Source organism: Nomascus leucogenys, chromosome 1a, assembly GCF_006542625.1.
Source record: "Nomascus leucogenys isolate Asia chromosome 1a, Asia_NLE_v1, whole genome shotgun sequence".
Lineage (NCBI taxonomy): Eukaryota > Metazoa > Chordata > Mammalia > Primates > Hylobatidae > Nomascus > Nomascus leucogenys.
In genome coordinates, this window is record NC_044381.1 from 47,384,250 (window position 1) to 47,398,277 (window position 14,028).

General features: G+C 42.7%; 1 protein-coding gene across 3 annotated transcripts in view; it reads left to right on the forward strand.

The window, feature by feature from the left end:
- The first annotated feature begins 11,987 nt into the window (after positions 1–11,987).
- Positions 11,988–14,028, forward strand: part of TUT7 (terminal uridylyl transferase 7) — a 65,641-nt gene continuing 63,600 nt past the window's right edge. For 2 of the 3 annotated variants that reach the window (XM_030809231.1, XM_030809217.1), the window contains exon 1: positions 13,234–13,806. In XM_030809231.1, coding sequence (XP_030665091.1) covers positions 13,242–13,806 — 565 coding nt within the window. In that variant the 5' untranslated portion in view covers positions 13,234–13,241. Of the gene's footprint in view, positions 12,202–13,233; positions 13,807–14,028 lie in introns of those variants that run through there. The other variant, XM_012500825.2, reaches the window with a different exon arrangement.

Sequence of the window (14,028 nt, forward strand, 5' to 3'; positions counted from 1 at the left end):
GGGAGGGATTTAATGTCAAAGTTAGGCATAGGTCTGCAAGTCAGCCCAAGAGGATTCCTCACCTTATTAAACCTACTCACCACTACAGATGAAAGATATGTTAATCCTAATATCTGGTCCAAAGAAGAAAACTGAGGGAAACTCCAAGTCTCTCTGATCCATATCAAGCTAAAAACCCTGGAAGAAGTAGTGAGAAGGAAGCAACACCCTATTTCCCTAGAAGATAGGATAGGGTTAAAACCTATAATTGAAGGCCTTATTAAGGACAGGCTTCTTGAGCTCTGTATGTCCCCTTATAACACCCCAATACTGCCAGTCCATATAATCATCAATGGTTTACTATGATAGATTTGAAGAATGCTTTTTGGGCATGTCCCCTGGCTGAAGATAACCAAGATATATTTGCTTTTGAGTGGGAGGGTCCCCACTCAGGGCGGAAACAACGATATCGATGGACAGTCTTGCCCCAAGGCTTCACAGACTCCCGTAATCTTTTTGGCCAAATTTTAGAACATGTATTAGAAAAAGTTGTCATCCCAGAACAAATATGCCTTCTTCAGTACGTGGACGACATTCTTATATCTGGTGAAGATACAGAGAATGTAACTGACTTCTCCACACATATTCTTAACCATCTGCAGTTTGAGAGGCTACAAGTCTCAAAAAGAAAGCTTCAGTATGTAGAGCTCAAAGTTGAATATTTAGGCCACTTAATAAGTGCAGGCAAGTGAACAATAGGGCCTGAATGAATCAAGGGAATCGTGTCCTTACCCTTGTCTCAAACTAAACAAGAACTCGAAATTTTTAGGGTTAGTCGGATACTGCCGCTTATGGATTGACTCATATGCACTGCACAGTAAACTGTTACATCAAAAGCTTGCCCAGCAGAAGCCTAACCATCTCCCGTGGACTTCTGAGGAAGTTGATCAAGTTGAGAAGCTGAAGAAAAGGCTCATAACTGCCCCTTTTTTAGCCTTACCCTCCCTAGAAAAGCCATTCCGCCTTTTTGTTAATGTGGACAGTGGGGTAGCTTTAGGAGTGCTGACTCAAGAACAGGGAGGCCACTGGCAGCCCGTAGCCTTCCTATCAAAGGTCTTAGACCCAGTCACTTGTGGATGGCCTCAATGCATCCAGTCCATCACGACTACGGCAATACTAGTGGAGGAAACCATTTTGGAGGAAAATTGACAGTAAGCAAGCCTCACCAAGTTAGAACTATCTTAAACCAAAGAGCAGGGAGATGGCTTACTGACTCGAGAATCTTTTAAGTATGAAGCCATTCTGTTAGAAAAGGATGATTTAACATTGACCACTGATAATTCACTCAACCCAGCAAGTTTCCTGACAAGGAATCCAAATCTAAGGAATGAACATACATGTTTAGATTTAATTGATTACCATACAAAGGTTCGACCAGACCCAGGAGAAACCCCCTTCTGGACTGGACGGCACTTGTTCATAGATGGTTCCTCCCTGGTGATTGAGGGAAAAAGACACAATGGGTGTTCAGTGATTGATGGAGAAACTCTCATAGAAATAGAGTTAAGAAAATTGCCCAACAGTTGGTCTGCCCAAACGTGTGAGCTGTTTGCACTCAGCCAAGCCTTAAAGTACTTACAGAACCAGGAAGGAACCATCTATACCAATTCTAAGTTAATTTGGACTAAACAAGGTCTTATTAATAGCAAAGGATAATTGAAATCCCAAACTTACAAGGTTTTCAACAAAAGTAAAATTCGCTAAAAGTTAACAGTGTAACATGTATTATCCTAACTTCTAATCTTGTGGCCTTAGGCAGTCTAATCCACAGACCTGAAGGAAGTTCGCTTTGGAAAAGAATGGTTATCATCTTTGGGGAAAGAAAAGGATGGGGGAGGAGAATTTATGTAAAAAGAATGTTATATGGTAAATTCTTGTCCTAAAATAAATTAACTGTTTGTTTAAAGAAAGGGACGTTTGCAACAAGTCGGAAAGTTGAGGCATGTCAAAGAATTGTCTGGCATTTCATCAACCAGAGGAAGGAAAAATAAGACATAGTAAAGCATGGAAAAAAATGTGTGTTATAAAAGGGAATTTGTGCAAGAAATGTTGTATAATGTAACAGTAATTAGGCCTTCTGAATGTAAAACTATTGACGAAACAGTTTATGTGCAAGGTGTATAAGGAAAGTAAAATATAGTTTTAGTAAAAGAATTATAAGGAGGCATAAGAATGTGGATTTTTACCTACATTAAAAGGTGAAAAAAGAACTTTGTTTTGAAGGTTTAAGCAAGTTTTAAAACATTAATTATAAAGGAAATTCTGTGTGTAAACATATTGGCTAAAGTTAAAAGGGTATCATCCAGTTTTTCTGTGAACTGGACATTAAAATAAAAGCACAATGGATTTTTCTTAAAGCACTAACCTGCTCTTTAACAAAATTTTTTTTTTTTTTTTTTTTTTTTGAGACGGAGTCTCGCTCTGTCGCCCAGGCTGGAGTGCAGTGGCGCAATCTCGGCTCACTGCAAGCTCCGCCTCCCGGATGCACGCCATTCTCCTGCCTCAGCCTCTCCGAGTAGCTGGGGACTACAGGCGCCTGCCACCACGCCCGGCTAATTTTTTTGTATTTTTAGTAGAGACAGGGTTTCACCGTGGTCTCGATCTCCTGACCTCGTGATCTACCCGCCTCGGCCTCCCAAAGTGCTGGGATTACAAGCGTGAGCCACCGCGCCCGGCCTAACAAAAATTATAAAAGGTTAAAAAGAGTCTATGAAAACCTTATCTTATGGTTAGATGTTAAAATTGGATAAATATGTCTATGTGGTTTTATTAAAATTGATTTCAACATTAATAACACACTAATATAAAGGTGAAATTTAGCTTATCTGGTACAAAAGTCATACAGGAAGCATTGGCAAGTATAAAATGGTGTTTGGCTTTCTTTGGTCTAAAAACTAATAAAAAAGGGTGCTAAAGGAAATTTCTCAATAAGAAGGCACCAAGGACTATAACATCCACTGCTGATGTCCTCACATTTAAAACAAAAAATCAATTTCTTAGACATTATATACTTGGTTTATCTTCCTCTTTCCTTTCCCCCAAAACTAAAAGTCTTTTAGCACAGATACCATCCCTAGAATTTCCGGTAAACCAGCACCAGCCTGAGGATCACGTTCTCATCAAAGGGTGGAAAGAAAGAATACTCAAGCCAGCCTGGGAAGGACCCTACCTTGGGCTGCTAACCACCGGGACTGCTGTTCATACAGCAAAAAGAGGATGGACTCATCACACCTGAGTCAAGAAAGGGCCACACCACCCCCCACCCTCCGCCCAGAGTCATGGGCCATGGTCCCAGGGGAAAACCCTACCAAACTAAAGCTAAGAAAAATTTAACTTTCTTTCATCCATTCAATTACTCTTGCTTCTTTCTTCGCTCTATTGCTGATCATCTAGTTATCACATAACTGAGTCAATTTCGCCTCAAACTATTGCATTTGATGCTTGCTTTGTTATACCCTGTGGGGACTTGCCAAGTCAAAGACAGCTCTCTACTTCAAAAAAGTACCTCTGTCCTTCCTGACTCTCCTCAGACGGGGCCTTGGTAAACTGGGACCATTTAATCCGGGGAGATTGCAATAAAACTCCAGTGTCAACCAGGAGTCTTGCCCCCGATGTAGAGCTTTTATGCCATAGTTGGTCCAAAATTTTATGGACCACTGAAGAGCAAGGATGGACTGCCCCAACCGGTTTTTGTAATTTCCTAAAGCCATACATTCATTTTACTAGAAGATCATAAAAGTTAAAGACTTATAATAAACGTTGGCAATTAAGATACCAAAGATACCAAGGATACCAAGATGCAAATGCCTGGTGGAATGGATCAAATATTCCGTCCGCACGTTAAACAAAAGCAATTGTTATGCTTGTACGCACAGCAGGCCAGAGTTCCAGACTGTCCCCTTTCCACTAGGGTGATCCTCCACTTGACCAGGTTTAGGCTGCATGGTAGCTCTTTTCCAGGATTCTACAGCCTGGAGTAATAAGTTGTGCCAAGCTCTCTCTCTACTATATCCCGAAGTCTGGCACCCTGCGGGTCAGCCCCCGAGGGCCATCCAGCTTCTGTCTCCCAACACTAGGTTCACTTCATGTCTCTCACGACAGGGAGGAAACAGTGTTCCTTGGAGACCTGAAGGGATGCAGTGAGCTTAAGAATTTTCAAGAGCTTATCAATCAGCCAGCCCTTGTTCATCCCCGAGTGGATGTGTGGTGGTATTGTGGTGGACCTTTACTGGACACTCTGACAAATACTGAAGTGGCACTTGTGCTTTAATTCAATTGGCTATCCCTTTCACCCTGGCATTTCATCAACCAGAGGAAGGAAAAATAAGACATCGTAAAGTGAGAGAAGCCCTTTATGGGTCTTTTGACTCTCACATCTATTTAGACACAATTAGAGTCCCATGGGTAATACCAGATCAATTTAAAGCCTAAAATCAAATAGCTGTAGGATTTGCGTCAATATTTTGGTAGATGACAATTAATAAAAATGTAGATCGGATAAACTACATCTACTACAACCAATAGCGATTTATTAACTACACTAGAGATGCTGTTAAAGGAATAGCTGAACAATTAGAGGATACTAGCCAGACGGCTTGGAAAAATAGGATAGCCTTAGACATGATATTAGCATAAAGAGGAGGAGTTTACATCATGATTAAAACTCAATGTTCCACCTTCATCCCAAACAACACTGCCCCTAATGGAAGTACAACAAAAGCATTGCAAGGTCTGACTGCTCTATCCAACAAGTTAGCCAGCAACTCAGGGGTAAATGACCCCTTTACAGGATGGCTAGAAAAGTGGTTCGGTAAATGGAAAGCAATAGTAGCCACAATTCTTACTTCCCTCACAGTCATAATAGGTGTACTTATTCTTGCTGGCTGCTGTGTCATACCATGCATCTGTAGGTTGATGCAGAGGCTCATAAAAATGGCACTCACTAAAACCTCCCTTAACTATCCTCACCTTATCCAGAGAAGCTTCTTCTTTTGCAAAATCAAGCAAAACAACTAAGCCAAGACATGTTTAAAAAGTTTGAAAAGAAAGCTGTAAGGAAATAGAAGAGGAGGGGTTGTTAGATATGAGTCCTAAATTTCTTTTCAAAGAATCAATATGTCAGTATGCTCAATTCTTTGCCTTCTACTTTTAAACTTAACTTCCTCATAAAGCAACCTTTTTCAATTACCTACTCCACTCTGACTCATTCCAATTACCTGCTCTGTCATAACCATTTTTCCTGCCAAACCACTCACTCCATCACGCTCTTTAAATTAGCCAATCGGAATTAGTTTAGCCTGTGCCGCCTAACCCTAGCCAATAAGGGAAGGACACAGTAGCAATAGCCACGTGCATCAGGGATAAGAACCCCTTCCCCTCCCTTGTCCAAGTGTGCGCTCACCATTGCTCCATCTGTAAGGGCACACCCTTCTATAGAAGTACCTTGCCTTCCTGAGAATCAAAAAGAAAATTTTATATTCGAGTGCTATTTCTTTTGCAGCACTGAAACTTTATATATAACATCACCAGGTTACCAAGGCTGGTCTCAAATTCCTGGGCTCAAGAAATCTTCCCACCTTGACCTCCCAAAGTGCTGGGATCATAGGGTAAACCACCATGCCCAGCCTATAAGCCACTGTGCCGGCAAAATTTTACACAGAAGGCTGATTTATGGGTTATAACAACAATTTAATTAGTTATGGCTTGTTTTCCTTTCCATACAGCTTGTTTTCATTTTCTTCTCAACTGAAGAGTATATTTAACATTCCCTCTTAGACAATGTGCTAGTCATAAGCCTTAGTGTGAGAGAGTTAAGAGGAAAGGTAATCTATAATGAAGATCAACAGTAAAGAGAAAAAGGGTCTTCTCTGGAGCCCGTTAGTCATTTACAACATTTTACAAAACAATATAGGTAAAGAAGAAGGTTAATCTACAATGAGAGAAACAAAGGCTACAGCTGCCTAGGTTATAGCTGCCTGTCAAGTGATTCAGGCTCCATAAGCACATTCCTTTAAGGTTCAAAAAATTTAAAGTTTCAACAGCTTAGATTTTTAAATTCTTTTTACAAGACAAAAAAATACACCAGGTAAAATGTTAGATTAAAATTTAAAAGGGTGGTCAGGGCTGGGTGTGGTGGCTCACGCTTGTAATCCCAGAACTTTGGGAGGCAGAGGTGGGTGGATCACCTGAGGTTGGGAGTACAAGACCAGCCTGGCCAACATGGTGAAACCCTATCGCTACTAAAAATTCAAAAAAATTAGCTGGGCGTAGTGATGGGCACCTGTAATCCCAGCTACTCAGAAGGCTGAGGCACGAGAATCGCTTGAACCTGGGAGGTGAAGGTTGCAGTGAGCTGAGATCACGCCACTGCACTCCAGCCTGGGCAACAGAGCAAGACTCCGTCTCAAAAATAAATAAATTAATTAATTAATTAAATAATAAATAAGTAAATACATAAACTGGTGGTCAGAATAGGCTGCACTGAGAATGTGACCTTTCAGCAAAGACATGAAGGGAAAGAGGAAGTGACCAATATAGATGTCTTAGGGAAACTGTTTTAGGCTGAGGGAACACCCAGCACAAAGCCCTGAGGCTTTGTGATGGAAGAATTGCAAGGCTAGCATAGTCGGGGTGCAATGTGTGTGTATGGGAGGCGGTGTAATGAAAAACATAGTTTCCACTCTATTCTCACATTCAATACAGCACATTTCTGTGACCAGATAAGTGGAGATTGGTGATTTCCCCACAAACCAAGTGTTGGAGCTTAGAAAATGATGCCCCAACATGTGGCACTTTGGCATGCTGAGTGCTTTTAACAAGGAAATTGAAAGGGCTCAGAAATAAATCTCAGAACCAAGGACTGTCTGATCTTCTCTTGCCTCACCCCACCACCCTCACCCATCTACAGGAAGGGAGGGACTTTCTCTAAACTTCCTTTATCTGATTAAGGGAAGTTTCTCCAGAAGAAATGCAATTGTCTTACACCCCCTCCTTGGAATCTACACTAACTAGAGAAGATGAACTCATATCTCAGGAGAGCCCAGGACAATGTACCTGGACAGGCTTTTTTTTTTTTTTTTTCTAGACAGAGTCTCACTCTGTTGCCCAGGCTGGAGTACAGTAGTGCAATCACAGCTCACTGCAGCCTCGACCTCCCTGGGTTCAGGTGATCCTCCCACCTCAGTCTGCCAAGTAGCTGGGACTACAGGTGTGTGCCACCATGCCTAGTTAATCTTTTATATTTTTTGTAGAGATGGGGTTTTGCCATGTTGCCCAGACTGGTCTCAAATTCCTAGGCTCAAGTGATCCTCAGGCCTCAGCCTCCCAAAGTATTGGGATTACAGGTGTGAGCCACCACGTCCGGCTGGACAGAATTTTCACCTATTTTTTTAAAACCATTTTTCTAGTCTGAAAGACTTTATCTGTATAATAAGAAACTTTTGCTCACCACACACTTACTCTACCCTCACCTTTCAATGACTTTGGTCACCACCTCCCCATCAGAGGTCCTGGTTTCTTTCTGTAGCTCACGGTCCTATTTAAGCTTCAGCCATTTGGCCCTTCTTTGAGTTTCATACTTTGGGTCTCGATAGCTTGCAAGTTAATAAATAGGTATGTTTTTTCTCCTGTTAATCTATTGTCAGTTTGTTTTATAGATTCAAACCATCAAAACTTCTGAGGGTATAAAGTTCCTTCTGCCTTTACAGAAGCAATTATACCAACTTGGTGTCCTATAATCCATTTCAATTCTATCTACCTGGCAATAGTGTCAGATCCCACAGGTGAGGGCTCAGCCCTACAAGTTTGCCCCCACTTCAGACACCAGTCACAAGTCAAAGCCACCCATACTTCTGACTGACTGGTTTCTGAGGTTCCCGTGTCCCCAGTGGCCCAGAGAACTCAGGGAAACACGTTTACTGGTTTATTATAAACGATATTATAAGGTATACAGATGAACAGCCAGATGAAGAGGTACATAGGGCAAGGGCACAGAGCTTCCATGCCCTGTCTAGGTGAGCCAACGTCCAGCACCTACATGTGTTCAACTATAGGGAATCTCATCAAATCTTTTAGTTCAAGACTACTAAGAGAGCTTGATCTCCGGCCCCCTCCTCCCCTTCACAGAGGTCAGTTGGTGAAGCTCAAAGTTCTAACCCTCTAATCCTGCAATCACTTGGTCTTTCTGGTGATTAGCCCCATGCTGAGGCTATGTAGGGCCCCCATCCTAAATCATCTCATTAGCATAAACTCAGTTTAGGGGCTCACTATAAACACAGAAAGACACTTCTATCACGAAATTTCAAGGATTTTAAGAGCTCTATGACAGAAACTGGGGACAAAGGCCAAATATATTTTATATTATACCACTGGGGTAAGAGGAATAAGGGCTGAGATTGGGAGGTAAAGGGAAAGGCCCTGAGCCGTTGAAGGACTTTGGTTTTTACTCCCAGAGAAATTGGGAGCCAGTGAAGGGTTTTGAGGTGGAACTCAGTCTGACTTTTAACATGCATTTTCTGGCTACTGTGTCAAGAGTAGATTGGAGGACACGGTGGATACAAGTGATAGTGGTGAGCATCTGGCCGGAAGCAGAGAAAGCAGTGATAAGTTACTGGACTCTGGACAGATTTGAAGGACAAACCAACATAAGTTGCTAACAATGTGGATAAAAATCACTGGCATTTAAGCATTAGAGCTCTAAAAACCGAAAACCAAACCAAACCAAACAAAATAAAACACTAGGGAAAAAATTGGGCTGATAAAGCTATGAATATAATTCCTGTATTTCTGACTTCATGGCTGTATAGAAAAAAAGCACTGGGTTTGTTAAAAGTTGACTTGTCAAGATGTATTACAATGTTAATTTCAAGATAGAATTATAAGAATGTCAAGACGTATTACACGTATTACAATGTTAATTTCAAGATAGAATCACAAGAATTTCAAGATGTATTACATGTGTTACAATGTTAATTTCAAGATAGCATCACAATAATTTCAACATGTATTACATGTATTACAATGTAAATTTCAAGATGTATTTCATGTATTACAATGTAAATTTCAAGATAGAATTACAAGAATGTCAAGATGTATCACATGTACTACAATGTTACTTTCAAGATAGAATTACAAGAATGTCAAGACATATTACATGTATTAAATGTTAATTTCAAGATAGAATCACAAGAATTTCAAGTTGTATTACAATGTTAAGCTCAAGATAGAAAATATATTGTAACATACGGAGCAGTATTAATGTCCTCTGAACATTGCTTAACAGTATATGCCTGCCTTTGCCCTCATATTTCTGCTCCAGGTTGTTGGAAATATGTCAAGACCGTGAAGCAATCACCATAAAGATTCTGAGAAACTCATTAATCCTTCCAGTGACATCCAAAGAAAAATCAAACCAAAATTTCCAACCAGATTGTAAGGATTCCTAGGACCAATTTAAATATCCATTACAGCATAATATGGACAGAAAAAGGTATATTCTGCTGTCAATATATTTTGATTAGCACTGCATCTTATTTGAGAGAGCCTGATTTGTCCTCAAGATGAATCTTAAAAGCAACCATTAGAATAAAAGAAGTTGGGCTTTGGGAAAGATGTTGAAGAAAATGCAAATTTAAAACGTTTTATTTTTTAAATTTATTTTTGAGAGAGACAGGGTATTGCCCTGTTGCCTAGGCTGGAGTGTGATGGCACCATCATAGCTCACTGAAGCCTCCAACTCCTAGGCTTAAGGTATCCTCCTACCTCAGCCTCCAGGGTTGCTGGGACTACAAGCAGGAGCCAAAGTGCCTGGCAAAAATATTTTAAATCTGGCCAGACCTGGTGGCTTACGCCTGTAACCCCAGCACTTTGGGAGGCTGAGGCAGGTGGATCACTTGAAGTCAGGAGTTCGAGACCAGCCTGGCCAACATGGTGAAACCCTGTCTCTACTAAAAATACAAAAATTAACCGGGCACAGTGCTGCCTGTCTGCAATCCCAGCTCCTTGGGAGGCTGGGGCAGGAGAATCACTTGAACCTGGGAGGCAGAGGATGCAGTAAGCCAAGATCGCACCACTGCACTCCAGCCTGGGCAACACAGTGAGACTCTGTCTCAAAAAAAAAAAAAATTAAATTCTTACAAAGATGTATCCTCTGCTGCTGCTCTAGAACTCTAGGTGGAGGCAAAGGTTGCAGCCAGCAGAGATCATGCCACTGCACTCTAGCCTGGGCAACAGAGTGACACTCCATCTCAAAAAAAAAAAAAAAATCCTTAAAAATATGTATCCTCTGCTGCTACTCTAGAACTCTAGGTGGAGGCAGATTTCTAAACGAGTTCTTTTGCACAGGAATTACTGGTTTGGGTGGGGCGTGGTGACGCTGCTGTCTCAGAATTAATGTAATCATGCATCACCACACTCCCTTTTGGACTCTATATTTTCAAGGCCACTGTCTGCCTGTTGAAGAGACTATCAGTTTGATCCTCATGTATTTTCACAATCCAAATATCTAAGTAAGGAATTATATAAAAGTTGTAGGAATGTGTTTTATATCACTTTTAGTATAGCCACATGGTTAATAACAGCCTCATATTCAGGGTTTGGATTGCAGCAGTGCCATTTACTTCACTGCAAGTGCTAAATGTCCTCATCTTTAAAAGTGGGATAATGATATAGTCTTCATGAAGTTGTGAGGATTAAAGAAGTTAAGGCTGGGTATGGTGGATCACCCCTGTAATCCCAATACTTTGGGAGGCCAAGGTGGGAGGATAGCTTGAGGTCAGGAATTGGAGAGCAGCCTGGGCAACATAGGAGACCCCTGTCTCTACAAAAATATAAAATAAAGGAGTTAATGTTTGTAAAGCCTTCAAAACAGTTACTGGCATAGCCAGTACTTTGTGTGTTATTATTTTAAGACCATTGCTCCACAGGACTTTATAGCTTTCAATTTACATGCTTTAAAAAAGCAGAGAAATGAAAACTGTCGATTTTCCCAATGCTCCCTAATTTCACTAGTTGCTTGATGCTTTTCAAAGCATTTAGAACACTGCGAACAGCAAGGAAGCTCATACAGTAAAGAAAGAAAGAAAAAGCAACCCCCAGTTCGAGGTGTGCATTCTTCAATTCAAAAATTCTAATGTAACGCTCTCTGGTCATCCCTTGCCATTACACATATTCTTCGAAATGTACTGATTTGTTTTTGTTTTTCTGGGTTTTTTTTTTTAATGTTTATAGCAGCTTTATTCATATTTGCTAAAACTTAGAAGCTATTGTTTTTGTTTTAAGTAAAAGTAATCCTTACACAACCTAAGAAAAAAGCAGAGCATTTTCCTTGACCACTTTGAGATCTGGCTGAGCAGTGGATGTTTAAATGCTGGCATTTCTACGAGGTCAGCAATTAAGAATTCACCAAAACATTAATCACTACGAATTACCAGAAAAGCACCAAGAGCGCTACGAGGCCTCGGAGCCTTTACTCCCCCTGGAAGTAACCGGGGAGCACCCAGGGGCAAAGCCGAGGCCCCGAGCGCGGGGAATGCGGCTTTGCCCGACCGCTGGCTCCGCGTCCCTCTCCGGGTGCAGAAGTCTCGGCTCCTGCGCTTCTCCCAAGCATTTAGCGCCCCGAGCAGAGAGGGGAACCCGAGGAGCGTCGAAGCCGGGAGAGAGAAGGGGCAGGCGCCGCTCTGGTAAGAAGTTCGGGCCTGGCCCCCGCGCGCCGGCGAACCGGCTATCCGGCGAGCCAGTAATTAGCCCGCTCCCGCGGGTGCGCCCGGTGGCCAGACCCGGGGCCGGACACCTGGAAGGAATGCGCTGGTGCGCGGGTCAGGAGGGGCCAGGCGGGGCAAGGCGCGGGAGGCGGGGTCGGAGCGTGGGCGGGGCACCGCTGGGCGGGGCGCATCGCGCGTTTCCGGTGTGCGCGGCGGAGCGCTAGGGCGGGGGCACAGTCGGCTCCCAATCGCGCACAATGAGACAGCGCTGAGCGCCGGAAGTGGGGCCGAAGGAAAACACGGAGAGGGAGCCCGGCCGGGACAGGAAGAGGCTGGGGACCGCGGCGAAGGCGGTGACTGCTCCTGGGCGCCTTCTCCCAACGTCGCTGCCAGACTCGCCTCCGGGCTGATTCTCCAGTTGGTTTCCTGGACTCCAGACTAGCAGTCCGGCCTGGCCCCGGAGGTACGTTGGTTCCATCCCCCGCCGGCCTCCTCTCACCAGTTTGGGTGACGGAGGAACCCCCAGGCCGGCAGAAGCTGAGCTCTCGGGTTCGAGTCCGTGTTTTCACTTTTTGTCAGACTGCGGGCGCAGAAGACGGGATTTGGGTCAAGACACTCGGCTCTGGCCTCCTGGCCGGCCGGGGGAACCCTGGAACCCCATGGAGACAGCAGGTCACTTCCTGCTTCCTGGTCCCCACGGTGGCTTCTTGGCCAGGAGTGCAGGGACTCCTCCTCCTTCTCCACGTCGGGCTCAAAAGGGTGGAAACTAAGGCAGATCGGTGGTGGAGCGGTCAGATGGGGATTGAAGAGGAGTGTCATTCCTCAGGGAATTGCTGTTCCTGGCAAAACCAAACTTGTTTGGGGTTGGAGAACGGGGATTGAGGAGGTTAGCTGGAGTTGTCCTTTGATCGGAAACCCAGCCCCTTTGATTACAGCTGCACCTTGGTCGGAAGCCCAGCCCCTCGGTAACCTAAGCGCTCAAAGCCGGTCTGTCCAGAATAGTGGTGGTGAAGGGACGGAAAATTGGAGTTGAGAGATGTAGTACTCCGTTCACGTAAAGTTTCGGTGTATAACACTTACGAGTAATTGCCAACTTAAAAAAAAAAAAAAGACTGTTTCGGTAGTTTAGTAATAATACTGGCTTGGGATGAGGTTTTCTTTGAAGAGAAACGCTTTGTTACAGAGGGAAAAGCCGACCATACTTGATATGAGTAATATACTACCATGCTACGGTTCTGGAACCTATAGAGCTTCTCTTATTCACAGATTTAATCTTCATGCTAAATAGTAAGTATTAATTTTCATGAAGAATATTAGAGGACCAAGCCTCCGAACCTGTAGGTTGGGAGGGTAAAGCACTGATTATTAAGAATGTGATAGAATTTTTATTTTAAAAAAATAGGGAAAGTTTCTTTCTTACAGGCTTTGGGGCATCTGTACGATAAATGTGTTATTTTGTATACTTGTATGATATCTTGTTATATAGTTTGGTATTTCCCCAAAATGCCTTCTTTCAGGTGGAAAGTAAGAAAATTGAAGTCAAAGACCATGGGAGATACAGCAAAACCTTATTTCGTGAAGCGCACTAAAGACCGGGGGACTATGGATGATGATGACTTCAGAAGGGGTCACCCCCAACAAGATTATTTAATAATAGATGACCATGCTAAAGGCCATGGCAGTAAAATGGAAAAGGGCCTTCAAAAAAAAAAGATAACACCAGGGAACTATGGGAATACCCCCAGAAAAGGACCATGTGCTGTTTCCAGCAATCCATATGCATTTAAAAACCCAATCTACAGTCAACCCGCTTGGATGAATGACAACCACAAAGACCAGAGTAAGAGATGGCTGTCTGATGAACATACTGGTAATTCAGATAACTGGAGAGAATTCAAACCTGGACCTAGAATTCCTGTTATAAATCGACAAAGAAAAGACTCCTTTCAAGAAAATGAAGATGGTTATAGGTGGCAAGACACAAGAGGCTGCAGAACTGTAAGACGACTGTTTCATAAAGACCTAACAAGCCTAGAAACCACGTCAGAAATGGAAGCAGGAAGTCCTGGTAATGTTTTCCAACTTGTCAGATCACAACCCCAGAGTCAGCAATGTTTTATTCTTTTTCATCCAAATGAGTTTTGTTATTTTCAGCAATTTAGTTTCAGTTTTTCACAGTTTCTGTTTTAAGAAATGGTCACTTAGTGTGATTATTTTAAGGATTGTAATCATGATATTTGAGCAGCTAAAACACATTTCACATGTTGATCCCTTTAAAAGTTTACTTTGC